The 19770-nt window shown below is 36.8% G+C and overlaps 1 protein-coding gene across 4 annotated transcripts in view; it reads right to left on the minus strand.

Moving 5' to 3' along the window:
• The window catches only part of NEPRO (nucleolus and neural progenitor protein), a 34188-nt gene extending 14852 nt beyond the window's left edge, over positions 1–19336 (minus strand). The window contains exons 1-8 of one of the 4 annotated variants that reach the window (XM_037835559.1): positions 19226–19336; positions 17546–17700; positions 14364–14443; positions 13855–13986; positions 13358–13435; positions 11888–12240; positions 11513–11574; positions 9169–9428 (exon numbers count right to left, since the gene is read on the minus strand). In XM_037835559.1, the coding sequence (XP_037691487.1) occupies positions 9169–9428; positions 11513–11574; positions 11888–12240; positions 13358–13435; positions 13855–13986; positions 14364–14443; positions 17546–17700; positions 19226–19328 (1223 nt within the window). In that variant the 5' untranslated portion in view covers positions 19329–19336. Of the gene's footprint in view, positions 1–9168; positions 9429–11512; positions 11575–11887; positions 12241–13357; positions 13436–13854; positions 13987–14363; positions 14444–17499; positions 17701–18765; positions 18964–19225 lie in introns of those variants that run through there. The other 3 variants (XM_037835560.1, XM_037835561.1, XM_037835562.1) reach the window with 3 other exon arrangements.
• Between the last annotated feature and the right edge of the window lie 434 nt (positions 19337–19770).

Below are 19770 nucleotides of genomic sequence, written 5' to 3' on the forward strand. Positions count from 1 at the left end.
ACTGGATAATGTAGAAGAAATGGACAATTTCCTGGAAACATATGAACAACCTAGACTGACCAGAGAAGAAATAGAAGACCTCAACCAACCCATCACAAGCAAAGAGATCCAATCAGTCATCAAAAATCTTCCCACAAATAAATGCCCAGGGCCAGATGGCTTCACAGGGGAATTCTACCAAACTTTCCAGAAAGAACTGACACCAATCTTACTCAAACTCTTTCAAAACATTGAAGAAAATGGAACACTACCTAACTCATTTTATGAAGCTAACATCAATCTAATACCAAAACCAGGCAAAGATGCTACAAAAAAGGAAAACTACCGGCCAATCTCCCTAATGAATATAGATGCAAAAATCCTCAACAAAATACTTGCAAATCGAATCCAAAGACACATTAAAAAAATCATACACCATGACCAAGTGGGGTTCATTCCAGGCATGCAAGGATGGTTCAACATAAGAAAAACAATCAATGTATTACAACACATTAAAAACTTGAAAGGGAAAAAATCAATTGATCATCTCAATAGATGCTGAAAAAGCATTTGACAAAATCCAACATCCCTTTTTGATAAAAACACTTCAGAAGGTAGGAATTGAAGGAAACTTCCTCAACATGATAAAGAGCATATATGAAAAACCCACAGCCAGCATAGTACTCAATGGTGAGAGACTGAAAGCCTTCCCTCTAAGATCAGGAACAAGACAAGGATGCCCGCTGTCACCACTGTTATTCAACATTGTGCTGGAAGTGCTAGCCAGGGCAATCCGGCAAGACAAAGAAACAAAAGGCATCCAAATTGGAAAAGAAGAAGTAAAACTGTCATTGTTTGCAGATGATATGATCTTATATCTAGAAAACCCTGAGAAATCGACGATACAGCTACTAGAGCTAATAAACAAATTTAGCAAAGTAGCGGGATACAAGATTAATGCACATAAGTCAGTAATGTTTCTATATGCTAGAAATGAACAAACTGAAGAGACACTCAAGAAAAAGATACCATTTTCAATAGCAACTAAAAAAATCAAGTACCTAGGAATAAACTTAACCAAAGATGTAAAAGACCTATACAAAGAAAACTACATAACTCTACTAAAAGAAATAGAAGGGGACCTTAAAAGATGGAAAAATATTCCATGTTCATGGATAGGAAGCCTAAATGTCATTAAGATGTCAATTCTACCCAGACTCATCTACACATTCAATGCAATCCCAATCAAAATTTCAACAACCTACTTTGCAGACTTGGAAAAGCTAGTTATCAAATTTATTTGGAAAGGGAAGATGCCTCAAATTGCTAAAGACACTCTAAAAAAGAAAAACGAAGTGGGAGGACTTACACTCCCTGACTTTGAAGCTTATTATAAAGCCACAGCTGCCAAAACAGCATGGTACTGGCACAAAGATAGACATATAGATCAATGGAATTGAATTGAGAATTCAGAGATAGACCCTCAGATCTATGGCCGACTGATCTTTGATAAGGCCCCCAAAGTCACTGAACTGGGTCATAATGGTCTTTTCAACAAATGGGGCTGGGAGAGTTGGATATCCATATCCAAAAGAATGAAAGAGGACCCCTACCTCACCCCCTACACAAAAATTAACTCAAAATGGACCAAAGATCTCAATATAAAAGAAAGTACCATAAAACTCCTAGAAGATAATGTAGGAAAACATCTTCAAGACCTTGTATTAGGCGGCCACTTCCTAGACTTTACACCCAAAGCACAAGCAACAAAAGAGAAAATAGATAAATGGGAACTCCTCAAGCTTAGAAGTTTCTGCACCTCAAAGGAATTTCTCAAAAAGGTAAAGAGGCAGCCAACTCGATGGGAAAAAGTTTTTGGAAACCATGTATCTGACAAAAGACTGATATCTTGCATATACAAAGAAATCCTACAACTCAATGACAATAGTACAGACAGCCCAATTATAAAATGGGCAAAAGATATGAAAAGACAGTTCTCTGAAGAGGAAATACAAATGGCCAAGAAACACATGAAAAAATGTTCAGCTTCACTAGCTATTAGAGAGATGCAAATTAAAACCACAATGAGATACCATCTAACACCGGTTAGAATGGCTGCCATTAAACAAACAGGAAACTACAAATGCTGGAGGGGATGTGGAGAAATTGGAACTCTTATTCATTGTTGGTGGGACTGTATAATGGTTCAGCCACTCTGGAAGTCAGTCTGGCAGTTCCTTAGAAAACTAGATATAGAGCTACCATTCGATCCAGCGATTGCACTTCTCGGTATATACCCGGAAGATCGGAAAGCAGTGACACGAACAGATATCTGCATGCCAATGTTCATAGCAGCATTATTCACAATTGCCAAGAGATGGAAACAACCCAAATGTCCTTCAACAGATGAGTGGATAAATAAAATGTGGTATATACACACGATGGAATACTACGCGGCAGTAAGAAGGAACGATCTCGTGAAACATATGACAACATGGATGAACCTTGAAGACATAATGCTGAGCGAAATAAGCCAGGCACAAAAAGAGAAATATTATATGCTACCACTAATGTGAACTTTGAAAAATGTAAAACAAATGGTTTATAATGTAGAATGTAGGGGAACTAGCAGTAGAGAGCAATTAAGGAAGGGGGAACAATAATCCAAGAAGAACAGATAAGCTATTTAACATTCTGGGGATGCCCAGAAATGACTATGGTCTGTTAATTTCTGATGGATATAGTAGGAACAAGTTCACAGAAATGTTGCTATATTATGTAACTTTCTTGGGGTAAAGTAGGAACATGTTGGAAGTTAAGCAGTTATCTTAGGTTAGTTGTCTTTTTCTTACTCCCTTGTTATGGTCTCTTGGAAATGTTCTTTTATTGTATGTTTGTTTTCTTTTTAACTTTTTTTTTCATACAGTTGATTTAAAAAAGAAGGGAAAGTTAAAAAAAAAAAAAAAAGAAAGAAAAACAAGGAAAAAAAAAAAGATGTAGTACCCCCTTGAGGAGCCTGTGGAGTGTGCAGGGGTATTCGCCTAACCCACCTCCATGGTTGCTAACATGACCACAGACATAGGGGACTGGTGGTTTGATGGGTTGAGCCCTCTACCATAAGTTTTACCCTTGGGAAGACAGTTGCTGCAAAGGAGAGGCTAGGCCTCCCTATATTTGTGCCTAAGAGTCTCCTCCTGAATGCCTCTTTGTTGCTCAGATGTGGCCCTCTCTCTCTGGCTAAGCCAACTTGAAAGGTGAAATCACTGCCCTCCCCCCTACGTGGGACCAGACACACAAGGGAGTGAATCTCCCTGGCAACGTAGAATATGACTCCCGGGGAGGAATGTAGACCCGGCATCGTGGGACAGAGAACATCTTCTTGACCAAAAGGGGGATGTGAAAGGAAATGAAATAAGCTTCAGTGGCAGAGAGATTCCAAAACGAGCCGAGAGGTCACTCTGGAGGGCACTCTTACGCACACTTTACACAACCCTTTTTAGGTTCTAAAGAATTGGGGTAGCTGGTGGTGGATACCTGAAACTATCAAACTACAACCCAGAACCCATGAATCTCGAAGACAGTTGTATAAAAATGTAGCTTATGAGGGGTGACAAGGGGATTGGGAAAGCCATAAGGACCACACTCCACTTTGTCTAGTTTATGGATGGATGAGTAGAAAAATAGGGGAAGGAAACAAACAGACAAAGGTACCCAGTGTTCTTTTTTACTTCAATTGCTCTTTTTCACTCTAATTATTATTCTTGTTATTTTTGTGTGTGTGCTAATGAAGGTGTCAGGGATTGATTTAGGTGATGAATGTACAACTATGTAATGGTACTGTAAACAATCGAAAGTACGATTTGTTTTGTATGACTGTGTGGTATGTGAATATATCTCAATAAAATGATGATTTAAAAAAAAAAAAAAAAAAAGTCCTGCCCTACTTCAGATACTAAAGGGAGCCTACTGACAGAGAAACAAAGAAAGGAGAGAGAGAGATGGAGAAAGGTTCAGTACTGAAGAGATTCAATATTGGTTCATTAAAGGACATTAAGAGAGAGAGGGAAAAAATATATCTGACAAACATAAACCAAACGATAGAATGGCTGATTCAAGAAATGCCTTCACAGTAATAACACTGAATGTAAATGGATTAAACTCCCCAATTAAAAGATATAGATTGGCAGAATGGATCAAAAAATATGAACCATCAATATGTTGCATACAAGAGACTCATCTTAGACACAGGGACACAAAGAAATTGAAAGTGAAAGGATGGGAAAAAATATTTCATGCAAGCTACAGCCAAAAGAAAGCAGGAATAGCAATACTAATCTCAGATATAGACTTTAAATGTAAGCATGTTATGGGAGACAAAGAAGGCCACTACATACTAATAAAAGGGGCAATTCAACAAAAAGAAATAACAATCATGAATGTTTATGCACCCAATCATGGTGCCACAAAATACATGAGAGAAACACTGGCAAAACTAAAGGAAGCAATGGATGTTTCCACAATAATTATGGGAGACTTCAACAAATCACTCGCCTATAGATAGATCAACCAGACAGAAGATCAATAAGGAAACTGAAAACCTGAACAATCTGATAAATGAATTTGATTTAACAGACATATATAGAACATCACATCCCAAATCACCAGGATACATATTCTTCTCTAGTGATCATGGAACTTTCTCCAGAATAGACCATATGCTGGGACATAAAACAAGCCTCAATAAATTTTAAAAAGTTGAAATTATTCAAAGCACATTCTCTGACCACAGTGGAATACAATTAGAAGTCAATAACTGTCAGAGACTTAGAAAATTCACAAATACCTGGAGGATAAACAACACACTCCTAAAACAAACGGTTTATAATGTAGAATGTAGGGGAACTAGTGATAGAGAGCAATTAATGAAGGGGGAACAATAACCCAATAAGAACAGATAAGCTATTGTGGGTAAATTTAATGTTCTGGGAATGCCCAGGAATGACTATGGTTTGTTAATTTCTGATGTGTATGGTAGGAACAAGTTCACAGAAATGTTGGTATATTAGGTTATTTTCATGGGGCAGAGTAGGAACATGTTGTTCGTAAAGTAGTTATTTTAGGTTAGCTGTCTTTCTTACTCCTTTGTTATGGTTTGTTTGAAATGTTTTTTTATTGTATATCTTTCTTTAATTTTTTTTTAAAAAACGTTAATTAAGAGTTAATGATAATCTGTAATATATGATACTGGAGTGGATCTAAGAATAGAGGAGAAAAGCTCAAAGGGGGCATAAGGAAAAACTGGAATATAGAATTTAAGCTTTATATCCATATTAATTTTCTTGAATTAACTGCAGTAAAGTTAATGACATAAGTGAATATCCTTGTTTACAGGAAATGTACGTGGAAGTGTTATGAGTTCAAGGAGTATGATATATGCAACCTCCTCTCAAATGTTCAGAGGATGATAAATGGGTAGACAGATAATTGATAAAAAGATAACATATAGTTGAAAGAAAGAGAGGGGGAGGGAGGGAGGAAGGAAAGAAGGAAGGAGAAAGAAATGTACTGCAAAGGTAGCAAAATGTAAAATTGGTAGATACAGATATCTGGGGGTGGGAGGTACTGGAGTTCTCTGTATGGGGTTTGTATTGTTTTTGCAACTGTCCTATATGTTTGAAATTATTTCAAAATAAAAATTTGAAAAAATTGAAAAAAAAAAAACAATTTAGAGCCTTAACAAAACCAAAAGTTGGTTCTTTGAAAAGATCAATACAATTGAGAAACCATTAGCTAGACTGACAAAAAAAGAGAAGATGCAAAATAAAATCAGAAATGAGAGGGGGAACATTACTACTGACCCCACAGAAATAAAAAGGATAGTAAAATAGTATGAAAAACTGTATGCCAACAAGTTAGATAACCTAGATGAAATGGAGAAATTCCTAGCAACACCCAAGCAACCTACACTGACTCTAGAAACAGAAAACCTCAACAGACCAATTACAAGGAAAGAGGTTAAATCAGTCATCAAAAACCTCCCAACAAAGAAAAGCACAGGACAAGATGGTGAATTCTACCAATCATTCCAAGAATTAATACCAATCCTTCTCAACCTCTTCCAAAAAATTGGAAAGGAACACTACTTAACCCATTCTATGAAGGCAATATTACCCTAATACTGGAGCCCGATAAACAGAAAATTACAGTCTAGTATCCCTTATTAATATAGATGCAAAAAATAACTACAACAGAATCCAGCACCACATTAAAAGAATTATACACCATGATCAAGTGGTTTTTATCCCAGGTATACACGGTAGTTCAACATAAGAAAACTGATTAATGTAATACACCCCATTAACAAAATAAACAGAAAAAAACATATGATCATCTCTACTGACACTGAGAGGCCATTTGATAAAATCCAGCATCCTTCCTTGATAAAAACACTTAGAAAAATCGGAATAGAAGAAAACTTCCTCAACATGATAAAGTCATATATGAAAAACCCAGAGCCAACACAATACTCAATGGTGGAAGATTGAAAGCTTTCCCTCTAAGATCTGGAACAAGACAAGGATGTGCAATGTCCCCACTGTTTTTCAACATTGTACTGCAAGTTCCAGCCAGAGCAGTTAGGCATGAAAAAGAAAAAAAAGACATTCAAATTGGAAAGGAAGAAGAAGAACTTTCACTATTTGCAGATGAAGTGATTTTATATATAGTAAGTCCTAAAAAATCTACAACAAAGCTACTATAGGTAATAAATGATTTATCAAAGTGTCAGGGTAAAAGATCAACAAGCCAAGAAGTGTTTCTATACAATAGTGATGAGCAATCTGAGGAGAAAATTGAGAGGAAAAAAATCCATTTACAATAGCCAACTAAAAGAATAAAATATCTAGGAATAAATTTAACCATGGATGTAAAGGACTGTACACAGTAAACTATGTAACACTGCTAAAAGAAATCAAAGAAGACTGGAATAAATGGAAGGACATTCCACATTCATGGACTGGAGGACTAAATATCATTAAGATGTCAATTCTACCCAAAATGATTTACAGATTCAAAGCAATCCCAATCAAAATTCCAACAGCCTTCTTTGCAGAAATGGAAAAGCCAATTATAAAATTTATTTGGAAGGATAAGGGGCCCCCAGTAGCCAAAAACATCTTGAAAAAGAAGGAAGCTGAGGACTCACACTTCCTGACTTAAAAGCATATTACAAAGCTACAGTGGTCAAAACAGCATGGTACTACTAGAACAAGGATAGATACGTTGACCAATGGGCTCAAACTGAGAGTTCAGATATAAACTGTCATATCTAGGGCCAAATGATTTTTGACAAAGCTGTCAAGTCAACTCAATTGGGAGAAAAATAGTCTCTTCAACAAATGCTGCTGGAAGAACTGGATATCTACATGCAAAAGAATGAAAGAGGGCCTGTATGTCACACCATATGCAAAAATGAACTCAAAATGAATTAATTAAATATAAGAACCAGGACTATAAAACTCCTAGAAGAAAATGTAGGAAAGAATCTTCAGGATCTGTGTCAGGTAATATTTGTTATACCTTATACCCAAAGCACAAGCAACAAAAGGAAAAACAGATAAATAGGACATCCTCAGAATTAAAAACTTTTAGGAATCAAAGAACTTTGCCACTAACGTGAAAAGACAACCTACTCAATGGAGAGAATATCTGGAAACCACATATCCAGTAAGGGTTTAATATCCAGGATATATAATGAAATCCTACAACTCAACAATAAAAAAACAAACAACCTAAAAAATGGGCAACAGACTTGAATAGATATTTATCCAAAGAAGGTATACAAATGGCTAAAAAGCACATAAAAAGATGCTCAACAACAATAGCTAGTAGGGAAATGCAAATCAAAACCACAATGAGACATCATTTCACACCCACTAGAATGGCTACTATTACAAAACAAAAAACTTACAAGTGTTGAAGAAGATGTGGAGAAATAGGAACACTCATTCACTGCTGGTGGCAATGTAAAATGGTGCAGCCACAGTGGAAGACAGTTTAGCAGTTCCTCAGAAAGCTAAGTAGGGAGTTACCATATGATCCGGAAATACCACTTCCAGGTATATACCCAGAAGAACTGAAAGCAGGGACTCAAACAGCTATTTGCACACCGATGTTCATAAGGCATTATTCTCAACTACCAAAAGATGGAAGCAACTCAAGTGTCCATCAACTGATGAATGGATAAACAAAATGTGGATATACATACAATGGAATATTATTCAGCTGTAAAAAGGAATTAAGTCCTGATGCATACGACAACACAGATGAACCTTGAGGACATTATGCTGAGTAAAATAAGCCAGACACAAAAGGACAAATATTGTATGATTTCACTGATATAAACTAATTATAATAAGCAAGCTTAAAAGAATTAGAACCTAGAATATAGGTTACCAGAGGATAGAATGGGGGTAAAAAATGGAGATTTGATGCTTACTTTGTACAGAATTTCTATTTAGGTTATTTGTAAAGGTTTGGAAACGGACGATGGTGATGGTAGCACATTATTGTGAGAATAATTAACAGCACTGAATTATATAGGTGAATGTGGTTAAAAGGGGAAACTTTAGGTCATATATGTTACTAGAATAAAAATTAAAAGATAAAACACAGGACTGTATAATACAGTGAATAATACTGTAGATGACAGACTATAGTTAAAAGTACAGGTATAATACAGGTATAAAAATATTCTTTCATGAATTATAACAAATGTACAACACTAATACAAGGTATTAATAATCGGGTGGTATATGGAAAAAATACAGCTAATGTAAACAATGGACTATGGTTAATAGTGTTATTTCAATATTCTTTCATCAATTGTAACAAGGGTACCACACTAATGCAGTGTCAACAATAGGGGTATACAGGAACACTGTATTTTTTACATGAATTTTCTGTAAACCTACAAATTTTCTAATTTAAAAAAAATTTTTTTAAGTTAAAAAAAAAGAATGGAACATATTTCAAACCCACAACAAAAACTGCAGTTTGAAAAGATCCCACTTTCAACAACCCTAGGGCGACTAGACATCCCATTTAGAGGAACATGTCTTAATTAATTTTATGTTTGCCTTAAACAACAACAAAAAAAGTAAAGGAATATAATTTTTATGATATGCTTACCTATAACCTTGAGCTTCCACATGTTTAAGCCGATTACTTTTAAGAAGTTTGCTCCTCAGAAAGGTGGCCTGAGCCTTCAGTTTTTTGTTCCTGCACCATACAATTGCCTTTTGGATTTCTTCAGAAAGTTGTACGAAAGTTTCAGCCTCTCGGAATCTTTGCACAAAATTTTTGGCAAAAGGAGTTTCTATCACTTTCTGAGAAGAATGTCTGGTTGCCTTTATTTTGGCTTGAGAACACTTAAACGCAAGGTTGGCCTCCTGAAATGTGGGGAGAAAAATACATTAAATGTATTACTGACTTGTAAATAAATGACAACTGGGAAAAGCTGACTCATAGATATAACTAGAAAATAATCAGTTTTTTTAAAGGAAAGAAAACTGTTTTTAGCTTTCTGAACCCCTTTTACCTTAAAACACTTAGTTTTTATTCCACAGCTCCTAACACAAGTTTTTTTTTTTTTTCCTCTATACAGAAGATTTATTTATTGTATACACAAGAATAAAACTCCACATGATTAAATATTAATCAAAGCCTTCCTGGGGAAAAAAATAAATCACTGACAAGGCTCTTCTCCTCTATACCACTGGACAACCACATCTTATTTTTCAGCTATTTCTATACCCTGATTAACTCTACTCAATGATGGGTCACAAATGTTACTGAAAATGCTTGAGGATAGGGAAAATGTAAGGCCTTTGAAAGTGCCCAGCAGAGTAGACCCTCAGGAAATGATTGCTGAATGTATGTTAAAAATGCTTCACTGAGCAATATTTCCAGTTCCACTTCAACCATCTTCTTTCTACAGCAAGTCCAGTTTGGGCTGTACCAACTTTTACTGTTTCATTATTAAAATATGCCAACTACTAGGTCTGCTTCCATCATTCAAAGCTTACCTTCTTCCAAATTTCTCCCCAGCAAGAGGAAATCAAACAAAAAGCAGAATATTTAAAAGTAAAGATCTATGAATACCTTATCCATTGTTTGGCAATGGATAAAGATCTGTGAATACCTTATCCATTGTTTGGCAATGGATGAAAGAAGTCTGACCAAAAAGCAAGCTGAGCACAGTAGTGCTATTTGCTAAATATATGGTAGTCGTTAGTTCTGAGTCAAAGGGATGCTGTCCAACCAGCTTCAAAACCGGCTCGCCTAGGAGCAGGTACATGGGCTGCAGAAGTTTCAGTGATCATAAAGAGCCACAGTTCTTGAGACAAGGAGTTAAAAAAATTATTTAGGGGATGGTGTAATGGTAAAGAACAGACTATGAAACAAAACTTCTACGTTCAAATCCCTGCCCTGCCACTAACTTGCTTTGTGGCCTGGGGAAGTTTCTTGACCTTTTTATATCTCAATTTCCTCCTCTGAAAATATGGAAATAAAACTAATAGCACTATCTCATCAAACTTGTGCAAAGATTAAATGAGTTAACTCATATAAAGTGTTTAAGACAATGTTTGGCACAAAGTATATATACTATAAGTATTAGCTATTATTATCATTATTCCCTCTGGAACTCATGAATTGGAAAGAGTATACATGCAAGCTGGAGTCCTTGTGAAAGTTCAAGTACTCTGACTTATTAGAAATAATTAAGAATTCTTAATTAGAATGAAAGAAATGACCCATGAAGAAAACCGGAAGAAAAAACATTTTGAAAAGACAGAGGGTAATAGAAGTCAAGTAGTTGTCACGTGAAAGGTGTCACTGATGTTAATTATCTGTTGTTAGGTCCAGAACAGACTTTACGGACACTAACTAATAAGAGAAATCATGGTAAAGACTGAAACCCAACAGAAAGAAAGGAACAGAAACCTTATAACAAAGGATGAGGATGATGACAATGAAGATGATAATGGTATCTAATAATGACTAACACTTCAGATTCTGTTGAACACTTTACATGCATTGAAACTGGCACAACCCTATAAGATGTGTATTATTACTGGGAAATAAGAGATGTGAGGGGTCAAGAAACTTACCTAAGGTCACATGGCTATCACAAACCAAAGCAAGACTCAAACCATTTGCCTGATTACAAAGTCCATACTTTAAGCTGCAATACAATCCAAACTTACAAAGGATCCTAGGGTCAACTGAAAATTCTAAAGAAACTATACTAAAATGCTTTTGAAGGCATTGTATTAAGTGAGTTAACTGGATACATTAAAATCCTTTGGAAATGCCTCCATTCATTCAGAAGCAAGACTGAAGACTAAAAAGGCACTAAGTTTAGAGCTGAGGATAAAAAAAGAAGTAAGATTCAATCCCTGCCATTGGTAAATGGCATCCATTGTACAAATAAGCAGAAGTCTTAAGTTGTACTAAAATAAGCCAGACAAACCTGAGTAGCTTTATGTCTCAGCTGTTTGCAGAAAGCCCTCACATCAAACTCTGCCGACTTTTCTGCGGAGATAGAAAAGATCCCAGATACAAAAATTTAGGCATACTATTTTCAAATGTACAACAAATTCTTAAATGCAGGAGAGTATTTCTTGCCAAATACTGTAAGAGAAATAAAGGAAATTAAGCAAGCAAAGAACTAGGAAGCAACAACAGAACAAACAAATCTCAAACTTAGAAAACAAAGATATTACCTTATTTCTCTAAAGCTTATCAATGCAGGTTAGACAGATGCTGAACTCTAAACACAATGCATGATTATATTACAATTTCAATAGTATTTTATTAGTATATATGCTACAACAAAGCAAATTACCTCTCAAGACTTTCTTTTTCTTTATTGGCTGTCCAAGATCCACATTATTCTGTATATTGATCTGCATTTGCTGCGCCTTTTTAAGTGAGGTTTCCTCACCAGACCTCGATGTTTGCTCTTTTGTTAAAAACAGTTTATTTAGCAATCTAGTTACTCCTTTAGTCACAAAAGCTGTAGGCATTTTTTCCTTAAAGACCTCAAAATAGGGCTGTCCTAGAAATTCAGCAATATCAGAAGGAAAGGTAAAATCTTTGAAGTAAGGCATTGGTTGAATCCTGGAGACCTCTTGCAGCAATCCAAATAATGGTTCATATAACGCAATTAACCTTTTTAAAATATCTTTATGGAAAACCCTAGAGAAAGAAACAAGAGCTCATGAATTAACCAGTAGTTACAATTTGAAGATTATATAATAAACAGATTCAAATATGAAAATAAATGCCTATCAAGCTCTGCTATTATAGATAAAAAATGCTATAGTACATGTTTAAAAACAGCCAAAACCAAATAAAGTGCTACATGGGGAGATGTCTCAGAGGATACACATCAAAATCTTAAGTGTGGTTACCTCTAGATGGTGAGATTTCAGGCAAATTTCAGGTCCACATTTTTCTATATTGTTTGAATTTTTTCAAAATAAGCATGTATTATTATCCGCAAAAAATTAAAGCTATTTTCATTAAAGAAAATAAATAATCTAGGTTTGACATTTTAAAATAATATGATGAGTAATGCAAACATTGTTACCTCTGATTAAGGATGAACAGAATAAAAAGCCAGCTAGCTGGAAAGAATACTTGAGATATCCAGGTTAAGACATCAAAGCAAGGATTTCGCTCTCCAAAGACCAAAAGAATTTTATACTTTTTTTTCCTAGTTTTAATATATTCAAATCAGACCCAATTATCCTAATTGTTTGAAAGAGATCTCTTTACAAATATGGACAGATTCTGAATCCAATTATCCATCAAATGAGTTTCACAGTATTTACTGAGACATGCAAGAGAATATCTCTTTAGTTTTCACATATTACATAACAACTGAACATACCTGGAAGAATAGATTATGGAGCACATAAGGAGACTCAAAAATTGCATTTCTCATTGCAATTAAAAATTAGTAACTAGTTGCAGAAAGAATCAAGTGATATAGCCAGCCAAGGAACACCATAAACAGGCCAGCTGTTTTATGATCACTGCCACTATGTTATTATTCCAGTTCCTAATCCTAGGAATTCATTTGTTCAGTTGTTTAGTATTGGTTTGATCCCATGGCTGCATATTCAAAGCCTAGTCCTTTGACACAACCATCAACAGCTAGCTTCCCGATCCACCCCCAAATAAAGTCTGATCAGATGAAGAAAGGAAACTATCCACACCTTCAGCATCCCATGGGAAAACAAATATGTTTTGTTCAGGAAGAGGCAGAAAGAAGAAAAATGAATGAAAGATTTCAAAGGCATGTACATACCATAACCTGCTCACCAGTCCAACCATCACAAGGTTTAAAATAATGAATTCTTGCAAACCAAGATGTTTCACAGTCAAGCTGGACAATCAAGTTAAGGTTGAAAAACAAAACCAAAATAATCTGGGTTTTGAAAGTTACACTTACAAAGGAAATAGATGTGAGATAAAAAGAATTTTCTTGAAGGTTTTAAAGCTTTACGTGTTCTATTTAAGTGATGGATACTTAAAAATAATGTAATACACGCTCTAGTAGAGCCCCCATTATTAAATTTCATTTCTAAGTATGAGTTTCTAGCTATTAATGCTCTTAGGATAACAGAGGTTATAAAGAGACAGGCCATCTCTGGCAATGGCCTTCTCAGGTAATTGCTGAGGAAGAGTCCAAGAAGCAAAATTTTAAGAAATTCCCACAGAGCCCAAACTTTCAAACAGAAATACTATTAAATATATCCAAAAATTCCTATTCAGAAAAAGATATTCAAATTGACTCAAGGTTACAGAAAAGCCTTGCAGCAACAGTCCAATAAGCGGAGTAACAATTTGCAGGCTCCCAAAATCTTCATCAACACCATTTCCACCACTGGTTGACTGGGGATGACACACTCTTGAGTCGTTACAGGCTGATTTTCACTTGATAAAAATAGAAGAGAAAATTACTTTAATTTTTAAATATAAAACATTTATGTAGTAGTGTTCAAGTGCATACTTGCTTTAAACCCAATTTGAAGTAGTTGTGTGCTCAGTAAAAATCCACTGAGGCTGATCAACATTTAATTTCAGTATAACCTATTGTGGCCCAGATTTCAATGTCATGCCAGTCTCTCCCACGGCCAATGAAGGAAGATTTATTAACACAAGTACCAAATGGCTCTTATTAAAATAGGATCTGTACATTTGAGGTATAATTGGTTATTTTCAAAACCAAGGCAGAGAAAAGTCCAGAGAGAGATCACCATAACACATCAAGTTCCCAACCCACCACATCACAAAGCAACTGGGCCACTTACTTGGGAGAAAACAACTCAGACAGATCTTGAATTGAGCCCTCCAAATTCATATTTTTCAAACGTTTTAAACATTGTTCAACCTGAAAGAGGAAGAGCAGCTCAAGTTCATATGTATATAAAATATTCAGGGTCACTGATATGACCAAGAAAACAAAAAGATCCACATTTTCAAAGTATAGAAATATACTGAAGCTAAAGAATACCTTGTTTTAAGGATAAAGAAATCCAATGCCCAAAGCAAATGTTTCTCATAACATATGCCATTTACCCAGTCAAACAAATCTCTCAAATTAGGAAATGACTAACTGATGATAGAGGGGACCAAAATGAGTACAAGATTATCCTCAAGATTACAACATGATTTATAGCAGTGAAATTATTAAAACATGATAGTAAATTATTAACTACCAAATTTCAACAATCTATAAGTGCCACAGAGGTGAAACAAGTGATCGATTTATTCACTTTTGTTTCATGAACACCTACTATATGCAAAGCATGATTGGAGATTAAATGATATATGATACTTCCTGATCTCAAATTGCTGAAAATCTAGTAGTAAAAACAAAAGCACATATAAAAAAAGATATACCCTCTTTAAAATTGCAATCTCCTCAACACTCCCTATCTCCCTGCCCTGCTTTATTTTTTTCCATAGCACTTACCATCTGACATACTACTAAATGAGTAAATGAATGAATGAATGTCTTTCTCCTCCCAACTACAGCATAAGTGCCTTGAGGGCAATATATTTTGTCTGTTTTGTTCACTACTATGACTTTGTACTTAGAACAGTGTTACACGTAGGCACTCAACAAGATTTTTTTATTAAAAAAAAGTTATGAGCCATGCATTGTACACAATGCTCTACGAATTCTGTAGCCCTCAGGAAATACTTCAAAGTGCATGACGGGCCTGCAACCAGTCTGTATAGATGTGGATGGACACTGATACTGGGGAAGAAGTATCTTGCTGGAGCTATAGATATGATACTAAAAATTAATCAAAGTTACGGATTCAATTAAAGCATCATTCTCAGAACAACAGAGGCAACAATCCTTAAATTCTCTAGGGTCAGCTACTATCTTTTCAGTTTTCAATTCTAGTCACCATCTTTGAGAGAGGCATTGACAAACCAAGGTGGTAAAGCATCTGGACAACACAGTAAATGAACTATGGTTCAAAAATTCAAAAGAGTGGGGATAGAAAACAAGCTTTAGTAGGAGAAAGAAGAGAAAACATTCTTCATAAGAACAGTCTTCATCTCCTCAGAGGACTATCACATGAAAGAGAAACCAAGGGTATTTTCTATGTTCCATTTAGGGAACATGTTAGAAGAGGCTAATTTCAGTACCTAGCTTTTGAAAATAGAAAAAATAGTTTTTAAAGTATGTAGTTCTCTGTAAACTGTAAAATGTTAGGCAAATATAAGGCAGAAGTAGTAGTGGTAATAGCAGTAGCAGCAGCATCATGAGACATGTCCCCTACCCTAAGGGATCACAGGGGACATAGAACACTTACACAAATAACTGTACCACAAGGCAAACTGCACCAAATGCCATAAGACTGGCACAAAGGAGAGGCCCAATACAAGAATTATAAAAAGACACAGAGCACCACCTCACTCACCTTGAGAAAAATGCAAATTAAAATGAAATCACTGTAATATATCCCCATGTTCTACCTTGGACAGAAGTTGATCACTTCTACAAAGGCTTGAAATGGGTCTAATAGGTTGAGAAGGCTTTTAATGGGCAGATATGAAGGTCCTGGGCATTCTTAACAGAGACAACCAGGTGAGCAAAGTCTCAGAGGAGGGAACACAATGAGCAGGGGGACTCATGGAGAGTTCAGGTTAACTGGATTTAAGGTATATGAAGGTAAGAGAGAAGCCTGAGCTAAAGATAGCTGAAGACGCCAACATGGAGGATATGTAAGTCAAGCTAAGAGGTTTGGTCTTTATTAAGGAGGCAATGCAGAAATCATTAAAAATCAAAGTTCTAAGATAATTAACCAGGCTTTGGCATATAGGATATACCAGAGTGTAGAAGAGGTTGGAAGAGGAAAGAAAGATCAGTTTGGATACCATGACAACTCAAAGTTAGCAAGGTCTTAAAAAAGAAAATGGAGGCCAGAACTGAAAAAAGGGACTTAGATGCAGGGAAATTTTTGAATGCTCAACTGGCTGGATGGGAGACCTAGAAAAAATGAAGAAACAGAACAGAACACCAAATCTACATCACGGGGTGGTAATTCACAATTTGGAAGCCAGGAGGTGAATTATGTTCAATCTGAGAGATAACAAGTTTCGTTTTGGACTAAAAGACTCAGAAAGAGGTAAAAGCTACCCCAGAGAAGAAACCTTAGGGTGACATAATTCCAGATCTTTGAGGAAGAAATTTCTATCCTTTTTTGCGTTAAGTAATAGGGAGTAGAAAATAAACCAGAGAAAACTTGACTAAGGATAGAGTCTTACGTTTTTTATACCAGTGTATACCCAGCACCACACACAGTGTTTGGCACACAGAAAGTTTTGAAAGATACCTGCAGAATTCATAAAGTGAATGAATGTACAAATATACAAAGAACCCAGCTTACGAGGTTCTACTTTAAGGGGTAGCTCCTGAGCTAGAGGGCCAGTTTTGTTTTAAGCTCCAAAATTTACATGAAACCCCTTTACACAACTTATTGTAAACACATTTACTCTAAGGTACTACAGACTAAATTTTATACCCCACAACAAAAAACCACAACTTTGTTCTTTTTATTGTTTTAGGATTTTGATATGCTCAGGAAACTATTTCTTAGTGTCCAGCACTTTATTATATTGCTTAAATCACTCTATCTTTGAACTGAGCAAAGGTGCTGTAATTTATTATACAGTATACATAATATAAAACAATTATTCATAGAAATTACTTATCCATTAGAAACAAGACTGGGAAATAATTAATCCAAACACTATTTCTTTTCCAGCAAAAATTGTTTTATGAAATGCTAGCAGGGAAAAAAAATGAAAATGATATTTTAAAAAAATCAAAGCCCACATGCAACCATGGGCTGAAGCCATAAATGACAAGTAATTCACTGAGACTTCCATAAATACCAGAACAGACAGTGGCAATGTGATCTCCACCTTCAGGTTAACACGCTGGATCTTAAGTAGATGGCTTCCTCCTCACCTGTTTCAGGGCCAAATGGGGCTTGTGATGGCCCATTCTGTTGTGATTGCTGTAAAGGACCGCACATAACACATCTGTTTCTGCATCTAAGGTTTGGCTCTTCAATGATAGTGTGAGGAGGCAGCATCCTTTAATTACAGCTGCAGTGCAAAGGTCTAAAATAGAGACATTTAGTAAGACTATTTACTATGTATTTCTACATCAAGTATATTATCTGAATACTCGGAAGTCACAACTACACTGTTAGTACCGTGGGGCAGGTGGTGTACACTTCTTTAAATCCTCTACTTTGCTATGCATGTAAGCAAGACAGAATAGACAAATTCATACTGTTTAAAATCAAAGGTACTGTATTTGGGTACCATTTTTAGATAGGTACATATTCAGAAAAATCATCTTGGCAACTGGAAACTATATTATTTGGTGAATGCCTGAGGGAACACCAGATGCTTAACTGAACCAGATAACTGTTTTTAACTTGAAAAGCTGTTAAGCAGATGGAGTTAATGGTATTCTCTATGGCTCCAAGGGTAGCACTAGCATCCTAGGCAGAAGAAACACAAAAATTTATTTCTACATAACATGGAGAATTTCCTTCTTGTCCCAAATATCTGAAGCCAGAACGGACTGCCTTGGGCGTGGGGGTTGTTAGTGAGCTGTTGAACTTCCCATGCCTTATAGGAATCTTAAGGAATTCTTGAGTAAGTGAAGAGGGAGGATTAAACTGTATCGGCTATATGGAGGGGGAAGGGGAGGTGTGATGGTTAGTCATATTATGTCATTATGAATTGTTACTACAATATAGTTAATATAGTTAATTCAATATTAGTAACAGCTATGATCCAAATGTTTTTTTTTTCTTTTTGTTTTTTTTTTTTAATCGTGTCAGGCAGTGTTGCAAATACTTGTGCCTTTAACAGTAATTCTTTAATCTTTAATTCCTCAAAACAGCCCTGGGACGTAGGTGCTCTCGTACCCCCATTTCAAAACGGGAAAACTGAAGCACAAAAAGGTTCAAGTTCGGCATACAGCCAGAATTTAAACCCAATGTGGCTCCAGCTCCAAGCTCCAAGCTCCAAACAACTGTGCACTACTGCCTAGTAACAGCAATAGTATCATACATTGGAATCATACAGTTTACAGAGCATTCTCTCCTAAATTACATTATTGGATCCTCCTAACAATCCGATAACGGGTAGAGAGAACTAGCCCCATTTTACCAGGGAAACGGAGGCCCACAAAGATTGCGGTTTATGTCCAGAGAGCTTAAGTGACTCTCCCGGCTCCTCAGGAGCAAAGTAGGGAAACTGAAGGAAAGTTTAACAAGGCTCTAAGCGCTTTTCCCAACGACAGCTGCATCCGTCTTTCTTAGATCCCTCAGCACGGTACTGGGCCTCGATCCTTCATCACTCCAGCCCGGCACTGTGTTAAGCACCCAGCAAATACCGAACGCTAGTTTGCAGGACTCAACGAACAACGCCACAGCCTAAAAACCACTCCACAGCAAACTCCGCAGCCGAGACCCTCGACCCGATACCACTCCGCGCCCCTTCCCAGCGTCCCGCGGGCGCAGGAAGTCCCGCCCCCGTCCCACGTGCGCGTGCCCGGCCGGCCGGCCAACCACCTCCGCAAACCTCTGCCTCTACCCTAGCCTAGTCCTTGCCGGGACGCCTTGCTCACCAAGTGCCGCGTCGGGGTCCTGTACTGTCACTACGCTACGGCTCCCCGCTTTGGGGATCCTCACGCGGTTCCAGGGCTCCAGCCCCGGCAGTATCACAGCCATCTTGAAAGATGGGAGGGACTGGGCAAGGCGGAGCTAGGCGAGACCAAATCGAGTGACAGGAGCGGAGGTGAGACGAAGGGGCGGGGCAGGGGCGGGGCAAGAGGCAGGACGAGTATCCTGGACCCGAGGCAGTGGGGCGGTCCCAGACCCAGATAGTCATCCAGCCCCTGGTTACCCGAACCTGGCGGTTTATTTAATCTCTTGGGAAAAAGCCCCTCCCTAGGACTAATCTATCAGAATCTCTAGGAATAGCCCGAGGACTCTGCCCTTTTTTTGAAGCTTCTCTTGGGGATTCTGAGGCATAACCAAGTACAGAACTACTTAAAGGCTTTTGACAGATGTGGGAACTGAGGCCCAGAGTTGAGTTGAATTGGTGCGTTCACCCCCAACTCTGCCCCAGGCATCAGAGGGAAAAGAAGAAATGAAATTGAGGCTTATGCAA

This window comes from Choloepus didactylus, chromosome 1 (genome assembly GCF_015220235.1).
Source record: "Choloepus didactylus isolate mChoDid1 chromosome 1, mChoDid1.pri, whole genome shotgun sequence".
Classification (NCBI taxonomy): Eukaryota; Metazoa; Chordata; class Mammalia; order Pilosa; family Megalonychidae; genus Choloepus; species Choloepus didactylus.